The 24,386-nt window shown below is 42.5% G+C and overlaps 1 protein-coding gene across 2 annotated transcripts in view; it reads right to left on the bottom strand.

Annotated features, from left to right (window-relative positions):
* Positions 1 to 24,386, bottom strand: part of LOC126089044 (lachesin-like) — a 1,131,845-nt gene that overhangs the window by 120,131 nt on the left and 987,328 nt on the right. For both annotated transcript variants that reach the window (XM_049906881.1, XM_049906882.1), the window contains exon 9: positions 5,210 to 5,359. In XM_049906881.1, the coding sequence (XP_049762838.1) occupies positions 5,210 to 5,359 (150 nt within the window). The remainder of the gene's footprint in view (positions 1 to 5,209; positions 5,360 to 24,386) is intronic.

Raw genomic sequence — 24,386 nt, 5'->3', positions numbered from 1 at the left:
GCGACGTCATTCATCAAGCAGTACATGGTTGCCGGTCAGGGCACAACTCCATACGCAGCCGTTTCCGTTGTGTCGTTAAGGCAGCCTACACTTGGAACGGTAATTCCCTAGTCCGACTGATGCTAGACTCCGGATAATTATATGTGCGTCGCAAGCAGTCCATTAACTGTTCTCTGACGGTAGGCACAGATGTGAAGATGTGGAGGTATCACGATACGCTTGGTGCACGATACAGCGATCATCCCCTGTGGCAGTCATGACTTGGAAACTTGACTTCGTGTGTGTCTGCCTATACGTCGAAAAGCAATTCAGCATCACGAGACTGTCACATCCAAAGGCCCCTAAATGTGCATATCGCACTATTCGACCAGTCGACCAAATGAAGGCCCAAAATGAGCACCTTTCAAACAATCATGAGCTACTAACGCTATCTCACACGAGAACGCAGCATATCCGTGTTATTCACAGTGATCACCCAACATTCCGTTCACGTCCCTTGTATACATTAAAAGGCCTGGTAACAACACTAAATACGAACAACACTAAAGCACTCTGGTGGCCATTCTACCTCTAATCATTCCAACCCTAATCATTTACGTGCACACCAATGGTGTGTACATGTACGAAGTTACTTCGGTATCCGATCACGTTTTCTTTGTGCTTCAGCTTTTTTGTCTGGCAGATACGAGTGACCTTATTTACCGTAGATCCCCAGGTGACTTACCCTGAAGCCTATTGAGCCTTTGAGCGAAAAATGCAAGTCTTGCACCACACTTCGATCAGTCTTCGAGAACAGTCATCGGCGGTTGAGATGCCTTGGATCAGGATCCACTCTGCTGCTTTCCGTGTCTTGGTGGAAACTATTCAACGTCACAGCGGAGGCGACGCAGTGGAGGTACCGTCAGAGGGTGCGTGCTACGTCCAGCTAGGCGGGTGTATCTAATTCAACTGCTCACCACAATAGGATACAAAATACTAGATCGAAGAATGAGCCTGCATGTGTTTTATAAATGCTTCTTTTTAACAATGCCATAGCTCATACTTTCAGTTGGAAAAGATACAAGCAATTTTAACATTAAAGCCCCTCGTCTAGATGAATCAAAGTTACAAGTATCCTTAATGGTTAATAATTAATTGTGACTCTCTGACCAACTTGGATACACAATACTGTGAAGGAATCCAAAGTACTATCACACCTACCTCGAGAAATGACTTGCTTATGAGTTATGTTTGAGTCAAAGGGTCGAAGATGTTTCTCGACAGCTGAGTAAGGGTTTTTGAATCAAAACGCTCCACCTACCAATCGTGTTTTATCATTATTCACAAAAGCCGTTTACAATAAATTACTATCATTCACAAGCTCTAATGCCACACACAGACTTGTTTTATAACGAACTGTGGTATGACATGCCTGCGTGACGTCTTTAGTGCTCTAGTACCGATTGTATCTATTCTCTGTTCGTCTCTCGCTCGTTGCTGGGAGATAAAAGGATTTCTGACGCGAAAGGGCGAACGTAACAGCGGGGGATGTGGATAGAGGGCCGTGCGCTGCTTGCTATGGAGAAGGTGCCTCCCTGGCAGTTGGAGGTCCATGTTCACCGAGGGCATGTGAGCACTCTGTCGAACCGAACATAGTTACAACGTGGCGTGACTGTGAAATGTCATTGATGTCGTCACACCATTGGAGTTTAATATTGTCAGCTACGTTTGTTTAAGGAAGCGAGTCTGCTCGGGCAACAGTCTATACTACCTTGTGGAGAGGCCTTTTGTAATGGTTCAAATAGCTCTGAGCACTATGGGACTCAACGTCTGAGGTCATCAGTCCCCTAGAGCTTAGAACTAATTAAACCTAACTAACCTAAGGACATCACACACATCCATGCCCGAGGCAGGATTCGAACCTGCGACCGTAGCAGTCACGCTGTTCCGGACTGAAGTGCCTAGAACCGCACGGCCACCACGGCCGGCCATTTTGTAATGGGGAGTAACTTTTTTGTCGAACTATGTGTGAGTCACTGCACGATGGTTCTTTTTGGGCGTACTTCATTCCCGCAGTCTGTTGCTGGGAACCAAAGTCATTAGTTTGTGTAGGCTGTTTCAAAATGAACATATGGATTTTAAAACTTTGTCGCATTTATTACGTTCAACTTACTGTTAAAAATAATATTCGAAGTTTTTTTTATACAAGGGTTCGATTTGAGCACACGTCGAGACCACAGGTGAGTTCTTCCCAAACTTTAATCAGTGTGAGTGGAGCATTGTTGCAATATTGCTGTTATTAAGGTTGGGTATATCACCTTGTAGTGAAGGCACCTACCCACGAACCTTTGTGAACCCCCAACGGAAAACATCACATGACGGGTGAACGTGGAGGTCATACAAAACCAGTTTTAAAATCCGGCCCCTGTGGCCAATCCAACGGTCGTGTACAATGTCCTTTAACCAATCATCTATTGAGTGTTGCCAGTAAAGCGCTGCATTGTCTTGCTGCGAAATAAAGTTCTGTGATTTACGTGATTCGAATTGAGGAAAGAGCCATAGTTCTAGTGCATCAAGGTAAGAAACACCAGTTACAGTTGCTTCACCTAAAAAGTAACGCCCGTAAACTATCCACGAGGACATGCCAAAGAAAAAAAAATATTCAGTTTACGGGAGCTCGTTGCAGTTATACCATCTCGTGGGTATTTGCTGACCCACAGATGCGCTTATTACTTATGTTCACATTTACATTTAGATTGAATTTTGATTCATCACTGAAGACGACTCGATCCAGAAAATCTTCATTGTCATGCAGCAAAATTTCGTTTGCAGACTTACCACGTAAACCGTAGCCTTTAGGCTGTAGAGCTTCTAACAGCTGCAAACGTTAGGACGTAGTCCTAAGCATCTCCTTAAAATTCTCCACAGAAAAGTCATTGGAATTACTGATTGACGACTAGGCTTCCGAAATAATTTCTTGGGGCTACATGAGGAAGACCCTCCCTCGTTCTACAGGGTCTTCAGTCTATCTTGCTCGTTCCATAATGTTCCCTTTCACACAGGTATAAAAACAACTCCGTTTTGGTTGGTTTTGCTTTTGATGTAATAAGTGGAACAAAGCCTTAAAAAATATATTCTGTTTTAAATACACTGTATTTTGATACGTGACCGTATTTCGCCGCGTTCCTGGGTACATATTCGCAGTTTGTGGCGACCGTGTTTTAAATTTCAAATTTTGTTGTCTACTCGCCACGTTATTGAGCAGCGTAGCTGGCAAGTTTTGTGTGCAATATGCGCTTTCTGTCGTATCCTTGTGTAGACTGTCTCATTCAGTCTTTTATGTCGCGCCTATCAGCCTTCTTTAAAGTGTCTTATATTTCATTAAGGAACGTTCCGAGTTAATTATTCTTAAGATCTGTTGTAAGCTACCTGCCTGACATATTATATAACGTCTTGTTTTTTTTATAAAAATAATTATTATTCGGCCGGACGCGGTGGTCTCGCGGTTCTAGGCGCTCAGTCCGGAACCTTGAGACTGCTACGGTCGCAGGTTCGAATCCTGCCTCGGGCATGGATGTGTGTGATGTCCTTAGGTTAGTAAGGTTTAAGTAGTTCTAAGTTCTAGGGGACTGATGACCACAGATGTTAAGTCCCATAGTGCTCAGAGCCATTTGAACCATTTTTTGAATTATTATTCAATGTTTGCCAGTCTTTAATTCAGTGATGTTTTTAGTATTTTGTTAGAATAGTGTTTAGCGCTTAACGGTTGCCCAATTTGGCCTTACTCACTGGACTCCTGTATTTTGTTAAAATACTATTGAACGCTTTCAGTGCTTGTCAGACTTATTTTATGCTTTGTTTCTATATTTAACTGGCATAAGGTTTTAGTCTATCTATATGTTTGTGCGTTAAAGGACAGAGTAGCCATTATTTAACGCATTGCAATCAGAGGCAACGTCATATGCTTTGGTCGATCTGACGACGTTCACCAAAGGATTTTGTAACACATATCTAAGGAAAAGATACTCATTTTTCCAAGACAGCTGGAGAGCTTATTACAACAAGTCTTCACTTCTTGTCATACGCTATTTTCCCAGCTAGCTGCTTGTATAATAATTATCTTGTCATTTGTTTATTTACCGTTGCTGCCTACCGGGCTTAGTTGGCTCCGTCTGTGCATTTGACCAGCTGTTGCCACTGTTATACTTCTGCCACCTCTGAAATTAAACGCTCGGCTTAATTTCGTACTTTATGTATCAACAATAGATGATTTAATGCAACTGACCTTTTCCAAATCCCGTTTGAGCACGTCTGAGCGACACTGTCTAGCAACAAGGTTTAGTACAGGTTTAACGTGATGTTTTGCTTGGCCACTGCGCTGTAAAGCTTTCTGTGTTTAAGCTTAAGAATCCCCAAAACAGTTGCTAATTTCTGTAAATATTGTAGCACTTTCAGAAATTCTGAAGTTGTCATATGGCCACTCGCTATTTATTCTGTTACACCAGAACTTTTCGTAAATGCTATTAAGGTTGTTTGAAGTTAATTCTGTCCACTTGTCAATAAATAGAACGACCTCTTTGAGGGCTTTCATACAGAAACCGGTATCAGTGATCACGGTCCACTGTTATCAACAATGGAAAATAAGATACGAAGCCGGAGGATATTTTTCCACCAGATTGTGTTAAAATTATTTTGTATGCACAAGTTTCAGACACTGCCCATTCTCAAGTGCATCCATACTAACAGATGTGGATAAATCTTCCTCGTTTCGTCAAAAAATCGTGTGCCATGCGTATCTTTGCACAGCACGTCGTCAATGTCACCATCTTGTAATGTTTACTAGGAACCACAGTATATTAACTTGATCATCTAACTGACGCATATCTGCCGCTGGGTGGATTTTTTTTTTTTTTTTTTTTTAAGCGAGGTCGCTGCATCCATATTGGTTACTATGCGCTTGAATATGGGCTTTGCCCAAAACTAGTAGACCAATATAATATCTGAAAACACACACATTCTTCTTAAAATTACTTGAGGCTTTGGGGACCACCCAGAAGATATAAAGATCTAGAACAATGAGCAGAAACGTCTAAATGTCCATTAAAAGGGATAGTGAGAGAGTTATCTTCTTTCTCAGAAAGGATACAGATTCAAAATCATTTTTTGTGTCTTGTGTAATACTGAATGAAAAGGTGACGGCTCCATCCCTGTTTAGTAACAATTTTCTTACCGTCCAGTTTGATTACGCCATCCGTCTCCCCCAGGGAGTTCTTGGCGACGCACTTGTACGAGCCGAAGTCGCTCTTGCTTACGCTGCGGATCTTCAGCATCATGTACTTGTTGTAGCCGTTGTCCATCGACACAGCCTCGTATTTGTCTCCTAGAACATAAATAAATATACGGTGTTAATTACTGAAGCGTCCTCTGTTTAAAAAACAAAGCGTAAATAATTTATGAGCATAAGCTGTGATGGAATTTGTCTCGAATAAGCGTATGTGTGTAACTGCCAACGGCCTTGCCATGCTGGTAACACCGGCTCCCGTCAGATCACCGATGTTAAGCGCGGTCGGACTTGGCTAGCACTTGGATGGGTGACCGTCCGGTTCTGCGCCAAGAGCGTTAATAGCTGGGTGCACTCATCCCTTGTGAGGCCAATTGAGGAGCTAATTTAGCGAAAAGTAGCGGCTCCGGTCACGAGAAATGACAACGGCCGCGAGAGCAATGTGCTGACATATGCACCTCCTAATCTGCATCCAGTGACACCTATTGACTGAGCATGATACTACGGTCGGTCGTACCGTTGGGCCTTCCGAGGCCTGTTCATACGGAATTCTGTGTGTTTGATTGAACCATGACGTACACTGACTGTGAATGTTCATGTGACTGGTGACAACATCCTTTAACATCTCCAGTGTGTTACTGCAAACTGAATTTCTAGATATTTCATATTAGTTTCGTTTAACCAGCATAAGGTCTTAATGAAACAGTCAGCATCACCAGTGGCCCACTCAGCGAGTAAGGTAATACACCTTTCTTAAAATGTGTGGACAATTGAGAGGATGCCTACTAAGACATTCCAAGAAACAAATTACTTCATCCCATCAACATGTAAGAGTCATAATGTTAAACTGTGGAATATCCTGGATTATACAATAGTTCCTCTCAAGCATCACTGTGAATGGAACAAGCAGTTTTTAAAAGAACACGCTGATAAAATGACACGAAGTACCATCAGTCTCACAACATACCATAAACCGATTTGGGTACGAAAGATATAGATATAACACAAGGGCGTAGACAGCAAACGCGCTTCGATTTCAGGATCAGTCAGGACAGAGTTCGAAGCCTTCATAGAGGATAGTGCACTGCGTCATTTTTGTTTTACTGACTGATAACAGCCAATCATATGACGATGACTAGCCTAGTGTGAGGAAACACAAATTTTTCACAATACATCAATAAGAAAGCAGCTACAGTGGAATGCCAGTGACACTGGTGGGGCATGATTGTAACATTCAGCGATGCAGACGCTCAGCACAAAAAAAGGAATAACGAGGCCGCCTGGATAAAGAAATAGCCTTACAACCGTGAGAACGATTATAATCTCTTCTACCCTGCTTACTATTGATCGTTGTAAGACGGGTCGCCTGTCTCTCGGAGACTTCCCATCTGGCCCAACGATAAACATTGATTACTGACAAGTTCCAGTAGTCATAGGGAAATGCCTGAACAGCGAAAATCGTGTAATAACAATAAAAATACCCCATCGTTGCTCATTTAAAGATGCCTTGAGTTAGCATATAAAGTTATTCTGGTACAACTGTCTGCATCATTAATTGTAACTTAGATTACAACACAAGCAGAAGAATTTTAGTGGATTGCTGACAGCTACCTATATTTTCATATAGTAACCTCAGAGTGTAGACAGGTGTTTTTATTCTTTGTTATGTTTTCATGTGTACATAGTTGCAGCAGTTGGCTGTAGGTCATCCACTGCCAAATTAAAAACGTCTTGTACATATTCGTCCACCCGGCTATTTCTTCGCGTAAACGATTAACATTGACTTCTTTCCTAACCGAATGTGCCTTACCATTAGCTAATATTTCATCTTATTTGTCTGCTAAACAGGCTGTAGTAAAATAACATTTCAAAAAATCCCACTTCTAACTTTCCTCGTTTCCTTTCCACCATTGCTTATCTTCCATAGGGCTCAAAATGAAGCGAGGTACATCTTGGTTAAAGCATCAGACTCATACTCAAAGCCGCTGCGTTAAAGCACCAATCTAGTCAAGTTCATGTAGTGTAGAGTGTAGAATAATTATGTATAATAATTACGTTATTTATGGTTGTTCAAAGCAGAAAAATAGGTAAAGACTTTTTATAGGTTACGTGAACATTTTAGAGACTTCGACACGTTAAGCCACAATATTCGGAAGCAGCAGCTGTCGAACAAGAAAGGCCGGCACGTGTGTGACATTTGTCACGTTTCTGCCCAACGTGAGAAGCACATCTCAATGACCAAAGACTCAGTCGCCACCCTAGAAACTTCGCGACATTAGCAACGACGCCGAATAAATATCTCTGACAAATGGGCGCGAGATAGTCCTTCGAGGAGGGAAAGAAGATACGAAGGGACGTCGCTTGGACGGACGGACCGATGGTAAATCAGCGGACGTCGTACTTCGCTACAACGACTTAGCCGCTACGCCGCTCGACAGAAGAAGATGTCGGTACCGTACCAATAGGTCAACGCAGAACACGCCATTCCAGATGTTACCAGAAAGAAGTCCGTGTTATTCTTACCCAAGTGACTGGTGAGGACGAAGGGACTGCGGCTTCACCAAATGGGTCACCTGTGAACCTATGAGTTGAGGAACTCCGCCAGGAGACGCCGAACATGAGGGTCGCTGGTTCGATTCCGGGACGGAGCACTCCACGAAACGCCGTAGCTGATTGTTAATAACGCAAGGAGCGAATTCACAAGGAAAAGACCATTCCGATGCCGGACTGAGTTACGGTCACTGTACCGAATAGAAGAATAAGCCGCCGGCGAGCCGCTGCAACACGAGCCGGTGCCACATCAGCTGTCACTGGAATATGCACGCTACGACCCCGCCGTTCCACCGCCGCGAGGAACCGAGCGAGTCAAAACATAATTTATTAGTCTGTTTCTTTAAATGACTCTTAGTGGAACCACCAGTGTTTCAATGACACCTGACCCACTGAGCCAAGGAAAGAGCCCACTCAACCGCCCAAAGTGTCGCTTCCTTCCCGCCATCTCTGATAGCATATGGCCTTCACTCCCCTCTGTCACTGACGCTCAACAGCTAGTGTCACTGAACCCCGACCCGTTACATTAGACACCTCGTGATTTCTGGGTAAGGATAACTTCAACGTTTTGTCCATCTGATTTTTTAAAGTCGTTTTACATTGTCAAATTACAGCCACATTCCACTTATCAGCTGTTGCACGTGGACTGTATCCCATTATTAACAATGTTGGCCATTGTATTATGCGTTAATTTCTCTATAAGTTTCAGAGGCACTAGAATTCAGTGTATATCACAAGAACATAATTTTCCCTGTTATTCTATGATTCTGAAATGATTACTTCCTAAGCGCATGTTGAATGTACACACAGGAACAAAGAAAGTAGCGCACTAAGAGGCGAGCATCGTATCGAAATGAAATTTATTAGACGTAATAACACAGATGAGAGATTCACTTGATTGCAAAACAAAAACAAGAAAACAAATGCGGTGAGAACAAGTACACAAATACAGTGCAACATCAGTAATGTGTTGGCCCGTCTTCTGCTGCAATACATATCGCAGAACGCTCCGACATCGAGTTATCTGGGCGTCTGATGTTGTTCTGACGCAGACTGGGCCACAAATCTTGAAGAGCCATCTCCAAATCGTGTACAGAATAACACGGCATCATCTGGAGTTTCAACTGCTCGCACACATTCAGTACAGGAGACAACTACGGGGATCGCGTTGTCCATGCAAGAATCGGAAGGTGACATAGGAACTCTGGAGCAACTTGAACTGTATGCAGGTAAGCATAATCGTGCTTGAAAAGTGTCAAGGTGAACCGTATAGGAATACCATCAACATAACGCTGACCTGTTAATGTACCACCTAACACAATTAGAGGGGATCGGCTATTTTTTTATCTGTAGCTCCAAATTCCGTTACGCCACGTGGTGTGGAGTACGACATCGTGAGAGGAATTCTGCCGTTCACCAGGCTGCCCCCACATTCACATACGGTTATCATCCGTCCCCAAAACAAATCTGATAACTAAACATCATGTTTTGCCAGTGGCAGTCTACGTCCATCTGACGTGGCACCACTGTAGATAGACGCCGATGTTTTGGTGTTAACAGCAGTACACGACAAGGGCGCCTAGATTGCAAATTCACTTTCGCGAGGCCAGCTGTTAATTGTTTCTGGAACAACTGCCACCCGTACATTTGTCGTATCATGGAGCGAATTACTGCAGGATCCCTGATAACTTGCTACACGAACCTTCGATTCCCTTACCTCGTCGTCTTCCTGGTAGCTGCAGACCCCATACGTCACACCCGGTTGCGATATCATATTCAGTGCTCCCAACATCGTCTGACGAACACTCCGAACGATCGACTTGAAGAACCACACGGTGTGTTGACTACCATACGGTTTCAGGGCCAATGATTAGGCCTCTTCCGAACTGACTTAACAGTGAGAAATGTTGAATAACACGTATACCTCGCATTCCGCGCCTACTGAAGACCTACTCTAATCAGGATGTGAAAGTTGAAGTGTATGACTCGTCCAATATGCGCCGTGCACGTTTGCAGCTCCTGCACATGCTCAACAAACTTGGATCATTTGCATATCGGATCTCACTATACTTATCTGCAAAGTTTCGCGTTTGTAACTTTCTTCCGTCCGGGTGCGCTGTTTTCAGTGTTCCTGATCGTATTTACGAAACTCATAATCATACTTCTCAGTAATTTTGTTAAATCACTCTTTTATCCATTTACACCAGGCGAATTACGTTTCCATGGACGAAAACAGTTGACACAAGAAGAGAATAGACCAATGCTTGACTATAGTAACAAAGTTCAAATCGATGTAACTTGCAGTAGTTACACAATGATGAAGAGGCTAGCTCAGGATAGACTAGCATAGAAGGCTGCATCAATTCAGTATTCGGACCGAAGACCATGACAACAGCCACAAAAACGATGAAATATCTATATACGCTGAAGTGAAAGGGCCGAGACTTATTAATGCCCTTCGCTATTCATCAAAATTAACCTTAGATAAAAAATTGTTTCTTGTTACTGTATGCGTTTTCAAAGCGTTTTCGTAGTAAGGTTACTTTTATCCAAGGTGGTAGGGCCTTCAGAAAAATGTAGCGAGTTAACAGCTGATCAAGTAGGTTCCCATTTCCAAACACTTCTTTCCTTTATGTCTAAAATAATGGTAACCTTCAAGAAAACCTTGATGGGGACCGATGAATTAACCGTAAATTATTTATTCTTTTGTTCGGTCAGTGCTATACTAGACAATAAAATATTAGACTTTTTATGTGTGCGTGCATAATTTGATCTGTGCGTGGCAAACAGTGAAGTCGATGTCTTCTTCATCATGTAATACGAAGAATCTTAGTGTCCATTGATGGTTTACGATACCCAGAAAAATACGTGTCTTATTCAATGTGTCTTCATCCCCACCTGGAATGTAACAATTACCTGCAGACGGTAGTTTGAGAACGCAAATGAAATGGCTCTCATTTAGCATAATGAATCCAGCATCGACATCTGGAAACAGGGAGGAGTGAAGACGCACGGGGAGTAGAAGCTATTGTAGGCGACACAATAGTCCCCCAGTCAGGCACTTCCGAGCAGGGATACCATATCGGCCGAGGGCGCCTACGCTGATGTCAGCAGAAAGGCATGAATATCCACGTCTCGGTTCTGCTCCGCCTGCCGCCCGCTCCTCCCAACCCCCATGTCCTCCGTCTTCGTCTGCCGATGCACCGTGCCTCTCTGCGGAAATTGATTTCCTTAGCCATAAATGCGTAGAATGGAGTCGGATCAGATGTTTCATTTCACGAGGAGACGCTACCTGAATACAACGTCGTTTTATTGGGAGCTCCCGTTTCATTGTGACAGAACAGAAACGGCTGCGGATGGCGGTTAATAGAGCATCGCTCGCGGGCCAGACATAAATGCAGCCCTCCAGACGGAAACGTCTCCAATCATCAGCGCTAAGGGACGGTACACAGGAGGAATCCATCGGTTTTGTTTCCCCACTCCTTCACGAATATAATACTTCACCACTGAGAGGTATGATTTCCGACGATCAATACGTACAGTTCTGCCCGAGAGAGTGTTTGCCATGTGTACTTTCTAAGAACATACACGGTGACACGAAGAGTGATATAAAATGGTGTCTTCATCATGTTTCACTTACAAATACTAACACAACTTTTTCTTCAGCCTGAAGAATAAAATTATTATTAACATTAGTAATAATAAACCAGCTTTAGACACCGTACGTTTATTGTTTCTCTGGTGACCGATGACCGGAACTAAAATCAAGGACTTCAATTCCTGTACTGAGCTTATTTAGTAGTTCAGTTTCTCAGATATAAATTTACAGTCTTATTCATTGATTTAAAGTTGAGTACATACTTGAACTACATGAGAAGCTCAATGCTCAAATTGTAGGCTTGAACACGAATTTTAGCTTCGAAAGATCCAAGAAGTTGTGTAAACAATAAACGTAACTTATTTTTACTAAACATCATAAACAACGTGTAAAATTAGGCTGAAAATATTAAGAATTCCCATCAATGTTTGTCAGAAAGAGAATCTTTCTGGGAAACAGCGTACATTCTTCTGTTAAGTTGCAATTTTTTTATATTAAATTGTCTATCGTCTAATGCTGCGGTGGTTTCTTTAAACACGACTCGACCGATTTCTTTCCTCTTTATTCTAATCTCATTTATTCTTTCTTTAATGACATCGTTGCGGACAAGACGTCATAGCCTAAAAACCATGGGACCAAGGATGTCCAGCATTTTTTCTTACTAATTTATGATCGTTTTTTCTACAAAAGCAAGCTGGAATTAAGCTGACTTTTTATGTACGAGATTCCATTAATAATTTTATATACGAGTATAAATGGTTGCAAACCATAGTTTAAAATGACATTTGACTTTCAACTGGGCAAAATTGACGAATCAGTATCAGGTTCGAAAAAACGGGCTGCAGTTCTCAGGGGGTTCATCGTAGATTTTGTTCCATTTTTACCCTTTGTGTGCTTTACTCCTGAAAATACTTTGTAGCCCTCGGACAAAAGTATATGCTTGCAAACAAAGATGACATTTAGAACGCATGACTGTGCAGCAAGCGATATTTGTCTCTGGACAGGTACGATTTGTGATAGTCTTGTAGTTGGATGCCAGACTGCAACTTTACGTATCCCATCTGAAAAAGTCTGGCAACGAATCTATATTGTTTGTTAAGGGTGTCACAATTACCTAGTTTCGCAGCTGCCACCAATTTAGCCGTAAGGTAACAGACCAGAGCCTCTGACGCATTGGCCGGTTATAAGAACGAGAAGACTCTGGAGGTTCAAGTGTAACACTGGCGGCTACGTTAATAATGGGATGAACAAATGAGAAAGCGGCATCACGTAGCGGGAGTATGAAGTTGAAAATCTTCAGTTTATCATAATTTTACATTAATTTAATTTTGTGGATTTTTTTTCAGATTTTGTGATAAATAACTGTTCACTTTTCGGTCGCAATAGTTGCTTTGGATCCGCATGCGGCCCGCTGGCCTCGGGTTGGACATCCTTGCCTTAAATTTTCTTCAAATTTTTGCCCAGTGTACGTCTGACTGTGTTTCGCACATCCATAGTTTCTGATATTTATGGTCATATTATCATCATCATTTCTGTTATAGATCCGTATCATTCCACTTCAGGAATTATCAGAGCTCGATTATCAAACTGAGTCCTTCTGGGAATGACATCTGGTCTTAAGAACACACATGATGCAGACGATTAATTTTATCTGCAGTTTTATTACTTAGAACCATTTGCTACGTTAATGACCTCTAACTGCCTTAATGGAAGTAGATGTTCATCTTTTGGCACCAGCATACTTTATCAGGGCCGGCCGCGGTGGTCTCGCGGTTAAGGCGCTCAGTCCGGAACCGCGCGACTGCTACGGTCGCAGGTTCGAATCCTGCCTCGGACATGGATGTGTGTGATGTCCTTAAGTTAGTTAGGTTTAAGTAGTTCTAAGTTCTAGGGGACTGATGACCACAGTAGTTAAGTCCCATAGTGCTCAGAGCCATTTGAACCATTTGAACCACTTTATCAGTAGTTTTCTATTTTTAGTGACAAACTCATTGTATGCTACCAGCGAATCGAAGACTGTCATCATCTTTGCCTTGAATTCATCCAGCGTGAGCGTTCCGTTTCATTTCCCCTCATTATTGCTCCCTAATATTTGTATGACGTAAGCGACAAGCTGTGCCTCACAAGTCGTGTAAACAAAAACTAGTACAATTCCAACTTTCGTAATGTAAATAATTTTACATTTGCCTACGTTAAGAACTAGCAGAAATTTTTAGCACAAACCTGATATTTTGTAGAAGTCCAGCTAGATTTTACTGCAGTTTTTACGAGATATATTTTTCTTAAATACAACTACATTCTGTGCTAAAGTCCGAAGTTCCAATTAATACTATCCGCTTAGTATACAAAACGAATAACGAAAGCCCTGTTACGAAATATTACTTTAGTATCAATAGGAGTCTCCATTGTTGATAAGGTTTGCGTTTTGTCTGCAAGGAAATTTCCGATCCAGTTATCTGGTCGATCAGGTATGTAGCTCCATTTATATAAAAAAAAGACACAAAAAATCATTGTTCCAATAATGAACTGAAACATTTTCATAGTCTAGATGCACCAGATCAGTCTGCTTACTTCTGTACATGGCGCTGAGGATATTATGTAAAGAAAGCACGAGTTTGGTTTCGCATTGGAATGAAATGATAATTTATAATTTATTTTGTTCGAGGTGTGTCATTGTATTTGAACTCCGGATACATCCTAGGATTCTTCTTCAGGACGTCTGTTCTTTGTACCAATTCTACTTTCTTTCTTGTAGACGATATGGTATCAGCTCTTCCCAGTCGCTGGCAACATTTATCTACTCAAGGTATGTGCTGCAATAACGCTTAATATTAGAGCCATTTCGCACGCAAATTCTGTATAACAGATTCATCAGATACTGCAGTCACCAGATACTGGATGGAGCCTTTCAGAAATTTAAGTTGCTTACAAAACCAGTAGTTTGATTACTCAAATTTAGTTGTACCCACAATGAACAAATGAAGAGTTTCTAGATTACCATTTGTAAATGATTTCTTTTCTTGTTTTCTTATTTCTGGTTTGTTCCTTACCTTTTTCTACGAGAGTAGGAACACTGTTTTTTATGTCATTGACAACTTCAAAATGTGAACAAAATTTCTCGGTATTTTGGAACAGGTCTTTCTATAATATTTTGCTAGTTGTTATTAAACGTTTCACGAATTGCCCTTCTGCTATTAGAACGCTTTCCACTTACAATCTGCCTGTCTAGGGATTTATGCTGTACATTGTTTCCATTGACAAGTAGGCGCTGTTCCTTCGGAGAAATGGTTCAAATGGCTCTGAGCACCATGGGACTTAACATCTTAGGTCATCAGTCCCCTAGAACTTAGAACTACTTAACCCTAACTAACCTAAGGACATCGCACACATCCATGCCCGAGGCAGGGTTCGAACCTGCGACCGTAGTGGTCACGCGGTTCCAGACTGTAGCGCCTAGAACCGACCGGCCACCCCGGCCGGCTTTCTTCGGAGAACTTCCCGATATTTTCTGTCTGTTCACGGGTATCTCTACCATTTTAAATTAGTATTAAGAGTCTAAGTTTTCGTGTTAGACAGATTATTTATTTGAAACTGAATCACAGGTCTTCTCGATGCAGAAAAACTTCAGTACAATGGTTATGAATCCTTTAGCTGGAATCAGAGAAACTTTTCAGACTCTTTTGTTGAAAATTGTTTGCTCACTGATGTAACCTTACCATGGGGTCCACTTTTCACACAACAGCATCGCGTTCACTGATTCCAGTCACTATGTGAAAGTTCTCAAAGACTTTATCTTAACAAATTTTTACATGTTTATGTCAGGGATAGGCTTCAGAAATACGTGTCTTAAGTTACGTACACAAAAGTGTTTTCTAATAATCACGGAAGGAAATTATATAATCCGAAAGCTAATGACTGCCTGAGGTATCCAACGGTTAAAATCTGCCCACAGTACTTCAGCAAAAGCTGGAAATCGATGCGGCAAGAAAGGTTTCGTTTGAAGTTACCACTTACTACAGAAAATGAATGTGGTAGTCAATAGCGTGACTGAAGTTTAATTCAATTCGTTGTTCTTATCTTTGCACATATCATTTCTCAAATATTCAATTTCAACCTCAGGTGATTCACCATTCAAGCTTCTGTAACAAGCACACTTTTTCCGCGCCATCTGGTCCGTACATTCGGTAAACACTCATATCTTTATTTTACTTTCTCCCTATGGGGGAAATTGTTTATAAGTTTTCCGGCACAACATCGGAGCACGTATAACGATTCATTGTTGTCAAGCCATAGACTAACACGGGAACATCTCTTGGGGCAGCTGGAACATTGTAGAAGATGTTCCGTGTCCTGGTCTTCACCGCAATCGAATTTCTTGTACGCTTCGTATTTAAGACTCCATTTAATTAGGTTTGTTTTGAATGGCACCACAACCATTACCCGTTGTTATGCGGTTTAGTGTTCTTCAAGTCTTCTACCCACAGGTATTTCTGCTGGCCATCTCTTGTGAGCCAGAGGCGTCCTTCGGGGGCTCATTTAGCTCGGTACTGAGGAATTTAAGTCTGCCAGATCCGCATAAAGCACCTTGTACGGAGTGGCGCTCATCCAATTCCTGTTTAAATTTTTCTGTCTCTTCATGTGCAGTTCTTCAGGATTCAAGATCTGAGACTCCGGCTGCTTTAAATAGCTTCTCAAGCGGTGTCGTTTTCATGCAGCCTGTTGTTAGCCTGCATGTGTTATTTAGGCTTGTATTAACTTTTTGGCATGTGTGAATCTGGAGAATACGGGACATGCATACTCTGCCGTAGAAAATCAGAGTGTTCGGGCAGTTCTTCTTAATACAGTAGGTCTGACTCCTCATTTACTATTCGTTAGTATCCTGTAGATGTATTTCTGGCGGCAACGTTATGCTGTATCTTCTCGCAATGATACTTGTACGTGGCAGATCTGTACAACGTTACACTAGGTAAGGTGGTGTGTCTGTGTGTTCAAAAATGTCATTACAGGCGACGTTCAGCTTTCTGTCTGTCTCTTATGAGCTAAGGTGTGACTTCGAGAGGTTTGGTTTGAGTAAGTTTCGCCGGCCAGTGTAGCCGAGCGGTTCTAGGCGCTTCAGTCTGGAACCGCGTGACCGCTACGGTCGCAGGTTCGAATCCTGCCTCGGACATGGATGTGTGTGATGTCCTTAGGTTAGTTAGGTTTAAATAGTTCTACGTTCTAGGGGACTGATGACCTCAGATGCTCAGAGCCATTTAAACCATTTTTTTGAGGAAGTTTCTCTTGTTCAGACATGATCGTTAACGAGTTTTCGAGTTTCTTTCTACTTCCTTGAAGCACTTTCCTCCAGCGGTAATAACCAGATCATCATCGTAGAAGAAATGGATAGTATGGTCCGGTATCGGTCGATCATTTGGGCGTAATTTAAATAAAATGAGGGCCAGGAGACTGCTTCAGGCGAGAGCGTTCTTTTGTCGACGCCATCGACTGTCTCTACCCTCCAGTTCAAAATGGTTCAAATGGCTCTGAGCACTATGGGACTTGACATCCGAGGTCATCAGTATCCTAGAACTTAGAACTACTTCAACCTAACTAACCTAAAGACATCACACACATCCATGCGCGAGGCAGGATTCGAACCTGCGACCGTTGCGGACTGAAGCGCCTAGAACCGCTCGGCCACACTGGCCGGCTCTACCCTCCAGTGCTACGACCTACACAGAACAATTATTAGAATCTGTTGTGTTGTTCTATATGGCAACGTTTCCCTTCACAGATCGAACAGTTGTCGATTCTGAGCAATATTTCGTAAATACTAAGGATGTGAAAGATAAGTGGATGGCGATGATTTTGGTCGCTCAACGGCGTGATTATCAGCGTCCGTTCAAATTCCCAGTCTTCACACAGTCCAGTCTCGCCATTCGCGCAAATGATGATGAAATGACGAAGACAATACAAATACCCTGGCTCCGGGCGGGGAAAATCCCCGACCCGGCCAGGAATCGAACCTGGGTCCCCATGATCCAGAGGCAGCAACTCTAATCACTAGACCACGATATCTGGGTCAGGATAAGAATAGATCTTTGTATTGGTGACTGAGGACGTTGTACTGAACAACATTACGTAATTATTTACGTCATATGCAGACTAACAATTACAGCTATTACGAGTAGTATGTCTCTAGGTTTGGATATTTTCGAGTACAGCTGGCAGGAGCAAGTCACTAATGCTTATTTTCCCCAGTATGTCATATGTTGAAGTATGGACATGTGGGTGCGAACTGCTTATTTTTAATGCCAAGGGTAGTCCACTTAGGGGCGAAGTTACTACGGTACAGAAAACATCAGCTAGTAAATTGTGTGACGTGTTTGCGGGAGGACTGATCGACGCAGTGAGAGAAAACAACTAAACACACTGAACTGTATGCGTATTAAAATTAATACATAGAAAAAATCTGCATTTATACCCGTTACACCATGTACAGAGAATCTTAAAGAGGCAGTACCAAGAAATACATACTGCTTCTATGACCTACATTGACGAAAACCTCAACAACTTAAAATAGTTATTTATTAGCACATGCAAGTGTTATTAAGTATGTGTAGTTTTCTTTCCAAACCGAGCATTGAATACTTGAGGCCCACATCAGCCGTATCGAAGCATTTGATTATCTTCCTGCGCCCGAATATCTGATGGAGTTCCAGGCGTCCTCGAACAAGGTAAATTACTATAACAACTTAACATGGAGCTCCGCTTTCCCCTAGCGTTCATCCTCTCTAGTACGTGGTGGTCCACATTTCAGAAAATGAACTTCCTTATTATAATTTGTTGTCGGTGCCCTTGCTGACACATACTCATTAAGGTAGCTCATTAAGATTAGCTCAAACGAGTGAGGGTAACAGCGTAAAACCCATAACAGGCAGGCCAATGAACAAGCCTTTTATTTTATTTTATTTTCTTTGAATCATCAGTCTTTTCACTGGTTTGTTGCGCCGCACCGAGAATTCCTCTCCTGTGCCAACTTTTTCATCTCAGAGTAGCATTCTCAACCTACTTCCTCAATTATTTGCTGCATGTATTCCAATCTCAGTCTTCTTCTATAGTTTTCTCCCTCTACAACTCCCCCTAGTACCATGAAAGTCACTTCCTGATGTCTTAACAGATGCCCTATCATCCTATCCCATCTCCCTGTCAGCGTTTTCCACATATTCTTTTCCTCTCCGAATCTGCGGAAAACCTGCTCAATCCTGACCTTAACATCCACCTGATTTTCAACATTCGTCTTTAGCGCCACATCTCAGATGCTTGGATCCTCGTCTGTCCCGATTTTCCTACAGTGAAAATTTCACTACCATACATTGCCGTGCTCCAAATGTAAATTCGCAGGAATTTCGTCCTCAAATTAAGGTCTGCCTTTGATACTAGTAGACTTCTCTTGGTCAGGAACGCCTATTTGTCAGTGCTAGTCTGCTTTTGGTGTCCTCCTTGCACCACCCGTCATTGGTTATTCTGCTGCCTGGGTGGTTGAATTCCTTAACTTCATTTATTTTGTGAGTGTCAATCCTTATGTTATGTTTGTCGCTGTTCTCATTTCTGCTACTTCTCATTACTTTCGTGTTTCTTCGATTTACTCACAGACCATTTCTGCCCACATTAGACTGTTCATTCCATTCAGCAGATCATCTAATTCTTCTTCGCTTTCACCAAGATTAGCAACGACATCAGCGAATCGTATCGTAGATATTCTTTCATTTTAGTTTTTTAATTCCACCCCCTCAACATTTCTTTTATTTGCGATATGGCATACCTTTCCGATGCACACAATCGCCTGCCCCCTCTAATGTTTATAGCAATCGCCTTACTCGTAGTAATTCGATTTGGGGAGGTATAGCCGAGAATGGCCATTACAATGCTAATATTGAGAACTCGGAGGATATGAATGTTTTCCTCTCTAATTGTATACAGTGAAGAGTTGCTATTCCTTCCAACGCGATGTCTCTCGTCAACTGGGTGGTCCAGAAATACAGGAGGGTTCTGTTGGTCAAGAAAGGGTTATGCCGGCTGGTGTGAGGGACTGGCTGAATGGTGTGGATGCTGCCCCGACGCCGACGTTGTCAAAAGAACGGGACGCCACGCCCACGGTGAGTTCTAAGGGAGCGCCTGGGGTGAGATATTCCGTTTCTCCGCGGAAATTCGGTAAACACACCTTCTGGCGAGCTACGAGCGAGGCCTGGGAATGCCTTGACTTCCCAGGCAGTTTTCGCGAGAAAATTCCGGCGCTTTCTGTAAAAGATTACCTATGATTGGCTTGCTCAGGGAAAAGCTGCGTGACGTAGCAAAATTCGTGTACAAATTGATTCCAAGTATCTCCATTGGCGTAAGAGAAGTGCTTCGGCAATAGAGTGGAATTGTCCACCGGTTATCAAGTTGCTGATTTGCACGTTTAACCATGGTCACTGTGGTGGGGTGGTAATGTACTGGGTTCGGCTTGTACGGGTGCTCTGTGATGGGAGCTAGTCTCGCTTTTCGGTCTGAGTGGGTTACAAGACTGAACACTCGCTGCCCTTGACAGTCCGCCTTCTGTTGGTTGTCTAATACACTTTTGTTTAATAGTCCCTGTTTGACGAAGTCAACGTAACTTTCAGGGTACAGTTGGCAATTGAGCGTTCTACGCACAAACGGCCAGTGCTGTCCGTCTTGAGCAGTTTTGGCTAAAGTTGACAGTATCGGAGTTACTGTGCGACTTTGCTTGTTAAAATCAATCACTGTACCTTCAATGTTTGTGTGGCGAGCTTTCTTCGTCTCCCTCAGAGGCGCATTTGAATTGCTAGGAAGTCTTTAGTCTGGAACAACCAGGCCAGGATAATTAGTATCTGGCTATACTCGGGACATTATCATCATAACGATGGGATGTTGAAGCAACCAGCAATCGCCTCCGGTAGGCCAGATCGTGTTCTTGCAATAAAGAAGGCAGCCTGGCAATGTATGTCCGCAGCACCGGAATTTTGCTACATGATAATTAGAGCTCAGCAGAGCGCGCCTGTTTCCGTTCTTTCTGTCTTGGTTTTTATTGGGTTTTCATTGTCTGAGTTCCCATTACTGTTGCAGCGCAATTGATGTCGGGTTTGCTGGGTGTTTTTCTTAAGATTTGAGTTACAAGTAATTGGCTCCACACACCACTTGGTCATAAATGTAACAAGCTAGTTTATGAACAACTTCACCTTCACAGCAATTATCTGTGTATATAATTGACGTATTTTAAATGTAACATGTCATACAATGTAGGCTTTCACGGCCGGTGTGTCCTCAGTTGAAACTTCCGGGCTGAGAGGCCGTGGTCGATGTATAAAATGTCCACCTAACGTTTCGTCTCTATCTGCGGGAGACATCCTCTGAGGTCGTCCGGCTACTGCCACTAAGGCTCCAGCTACCCTCGCATTTATAGAGCGCGTAGAGGACACCACTACTCGTCACGTGATGCCGACGGTATGCCTATCTTTGGAAGGCGTCATCATTCTCTATTAAGAGTAATCGATTGTCTTTCTGATGGCGCAACGTCGACATCCATATTTTGTCTAACTTTAAATCTTCCTCTTTTCTATTAAAATTGTTATAGTGTTTGTGAATCTCTATTGCTTCTCCATATATGCGCACATGATAATGGGATGTTCTCATCTCGAAAAACATGCTCAGCTACAACCGATGTTTCGATGTATCCTAAGCGGCAGTTTCTTTTGTGTTCGGCTAAGCGGGTGTTTACACTTCTTTTCGTGGTTCTTTTCGTTGTCCCACTACATACTTGTCCACAACTGCATGGAATTTTATATACCCCAGGTGTTGCTAGGGGGTGTCGGGCGGCTTTTGCAGTTTTTAAATATTCCTGAATCTTCTTGGTGGGTCTGAAGATGGTTTCGATCCCATGCTTGGCCAGAACATCCCGATGCGGTCCGTGACTTTAGAATGAACGGTTGTTGCTCTGGACTTCAACGGTCACCTACCGGAAAAGTTTTCCTACCGTTCATTAATTAAGTGGCGGACCGTATCGGGAATCTTCTGGCCAAGCGTGGGATCGAAACAGTCTTCAGACCCACCAAGAAGATTAAGGAATATTTAAGAACTGAAAAAGACGCCCGACACCCCCTAGTAACACCTGGAGTATACAAAATTCCATGCAGTTGTGGACAAGTATATATTAAAACAACGAAAAGAAGTATAAACAACCGCTTAGCCGAACATAAAAGAAACTGCCGCTTAGGACACCGAAAAATCGACCGTAGCTGAGCGTGTTTTTCGAGATGGGAACCAAAAAATTAAATTTAATGAGACATGCGTTCTAGCATGAACGTCCCATTATCACGCGCGCATGTATAGAGAAGCAGTTGAGATTCACAAACACCATAACAATTTTAATAGAAAAGAGGAAGTTTAAAAGCTAGACAAAATATGGATGTCGACGTTGCGCCATCAGAAAGACAATCGATTACTCTTAATCGAGAATGATAACGCCTTCCAAAGATAGGCATACCGTCGGTATTACGTGACGAGTAGTGGTGTCCCGTATGCGCTCTATAAATGCGAGAGTACCTGGAGCCTCAGTGGCAGTAGCCGGACGACCTCAGAAGATGTCTCCCGCAGATGGAGACGAAAAGTTAGGTGGAAATTTTATATATCGACCACGACCTCTCATCCAGGAAGTTTCAACTGAAGAATGTAACATCTGTTTTTCATTTTGAATTTAGTCAGAATAAATCCAATTGTTATCTTGAACAGAACTTTCATTCTGTAGTTATGTAGAGCAATATTTTCATCTGTCACGACATTAATTAAACTTTTCACTGTCAAATTAATTTTTATCAAATTAAATTATTGCAGGTGCCAAACTCTTTTCTGCTCCACTTGCAGGGTCGATTACAGTCAGTTCACGTTTTTTTTTTTTTAAATCCATGTGCAACAGCAGAAGTCGGAGTTATGAAAGGGAGGGCTTAGAGCATCATTTCCATATACAAATTATAGCTGAATTTAGTGCTACACACACTGCTAGCCCCGGCACCTTGCTTAAAATGGCGACCCTTAGCCTTGGATCTTTCATGTGAATCGCTGATAAGCCAGTAGTATTCTCAGTAGGAACATTCTAAATTTTTTCTGCTTAACGTTTTTAAATGATTAATTTCCAAGTTCTTTTTCTGATAGTTCCGCAATTAGTTTTAAGTAGCGGTGCATGATTACAGTTTTTGTTTATTTCAGTGTATATATATATATATATATATATATATATTTTGTTCATTATTTTTTGTGGTTCTTTGATGTGTTGTCCGTACCACATCACACCTTGTCAGGTTTCTGTGCGGTTTCTGTACCACAACATACTGTGCATGTGATTACAGCGTTGGAACGACGTTGCTGAAATTTTGTGTCTATATGTAAAGCATACATACAGGGAGTAGATTCTTTTATTGCGCTTATGAGACATCATTAGTAGTAGTAGGTATGACAATACTGCAGAACTGTTGTTTTCATTTAAGAGAAATTTGTTTTTGTGAATGATCATGAGATGTAAGGCACGAGTATTAGCGAGCGAAGATAAATCAAAAGAGGATAGCATAATGGATAAGGGACAGGTTAATCACGGGGGTTGGTTCAGAGATGAGATGGGCACATTTCCAGCAGGACAGGGCGACAGGATCGTTGATGAGGAACGGAATTTGGACGCGATCTTAGAGCAATGTCGCGGCCGTGATTATGATAGAGAGGTAGAGACAGGCACACAGGTCGAGACGGTAGCAGAAGTTTATAGTCAAACGAACGAGAGCAGACAGAGGCCAACTCAGCCACACCAGAGTTCTAGCGCCCATATGTCCAGAGTTATATCGCCCGTTGGTGACAAGGATCAAAAAGATGAGAGTAACACAATACTGAGCTTCCTATGATCAATTAAAGAAGGCGCTGACGAACAGCGTAAGAAGGAGAAGGAAGAAGATGACAAGCAGAGTAAGAAGGATAAGGAAGATCTAGCTTCATTAATCGAAGAAGGGTTGCAGAGGAACACTCAGGCAGTAATTTCAGATATAGGGAAAATTCCTAAGGAATTACTAACAATAACGAACGAATGTTTAAAGGTAAAAGAAATGTCTTTGGCTGCACAAAAAGTAGCAAGCATAGCCAAAACGGTAGCAATAGGGGCAATGAAAATCGCAGGGTGATTGCGACATACAGCACAAGCCCACTCTAAATACCTAGCGTTCTTAAAAACTCAACGTAATATCGCGGTTACGAACTCTACGAAACGAATGGAAGAATTAGAAAGTTGGATTGCAAAACTAGAGAGAAACGGGCACACGAGCACAGCGCGTTCGGATACAAATGGTGGAGTATACAGGATTGTGTCTCCGAGGGAAATCCCGCCGTGCTCTAGCCCAGTGACAGAGTGCGAATTATCAATGCATACACAAAAACAGCGAGTAATAGCTCCAATAATTGCAGTGCACTTAGGAGAGTAAATGCTGAATGCCACTTCCACTGAGATACAGAAGTAGCACATCACAGTTATGAGCAGCAAGATACATCGGGACACTCAGCAGACGTGCGAGTATCGGAAACGAGTGACAACAGTAATGCGAGGATAGGACAGGATTTTGATCACAATCACTTCCTGTTGATACTAAAATTCCAGGAGCCCAAAGATAATGGTGGGTCGATGCATCTCAAGAACTGGGTTCAAAAATGGTTCAAATGGCTCTGAGCACTATGGGACTCAACTGCTGTGGTCATAAGTCCCCTAGAACTTAGAACTACTTAAACCTAACTAACCTAAAGACATCACACACATTCATGCCCGAGGCAGGATTCGAACCTGCGACCGTAGCGGTCGCTCGGCTCCAGACTGGAGCGCCCAGAACCGCTCGGCCACTCCGGCCGGCTTCAAGAACTGGGTGATGGAGTTCTCAAATTCATTAACGTCATCATAACCCACCCAGGCAAAAT

Source organism: Schistocerca cancellata, chromosome 1 (assembly GCF_023864275.1).
Source record: "Schistocerca cancellata isolate TAMUIC-IGC-003103 chromosome 1, iqSchCanc2.1, whole genome shotgun sequence".
Taxonomy (NCBI): Eukaryota; Metazoa; Arthropoda; class Insecta; order Orthoptera; family Acrididae; genus Schistocerca; species Schistocerca cancellata.
Note: the sequence above shows the minus strand (reverse complement) of the source record. Positions and strands in the feature narration are given on the sequence as shown.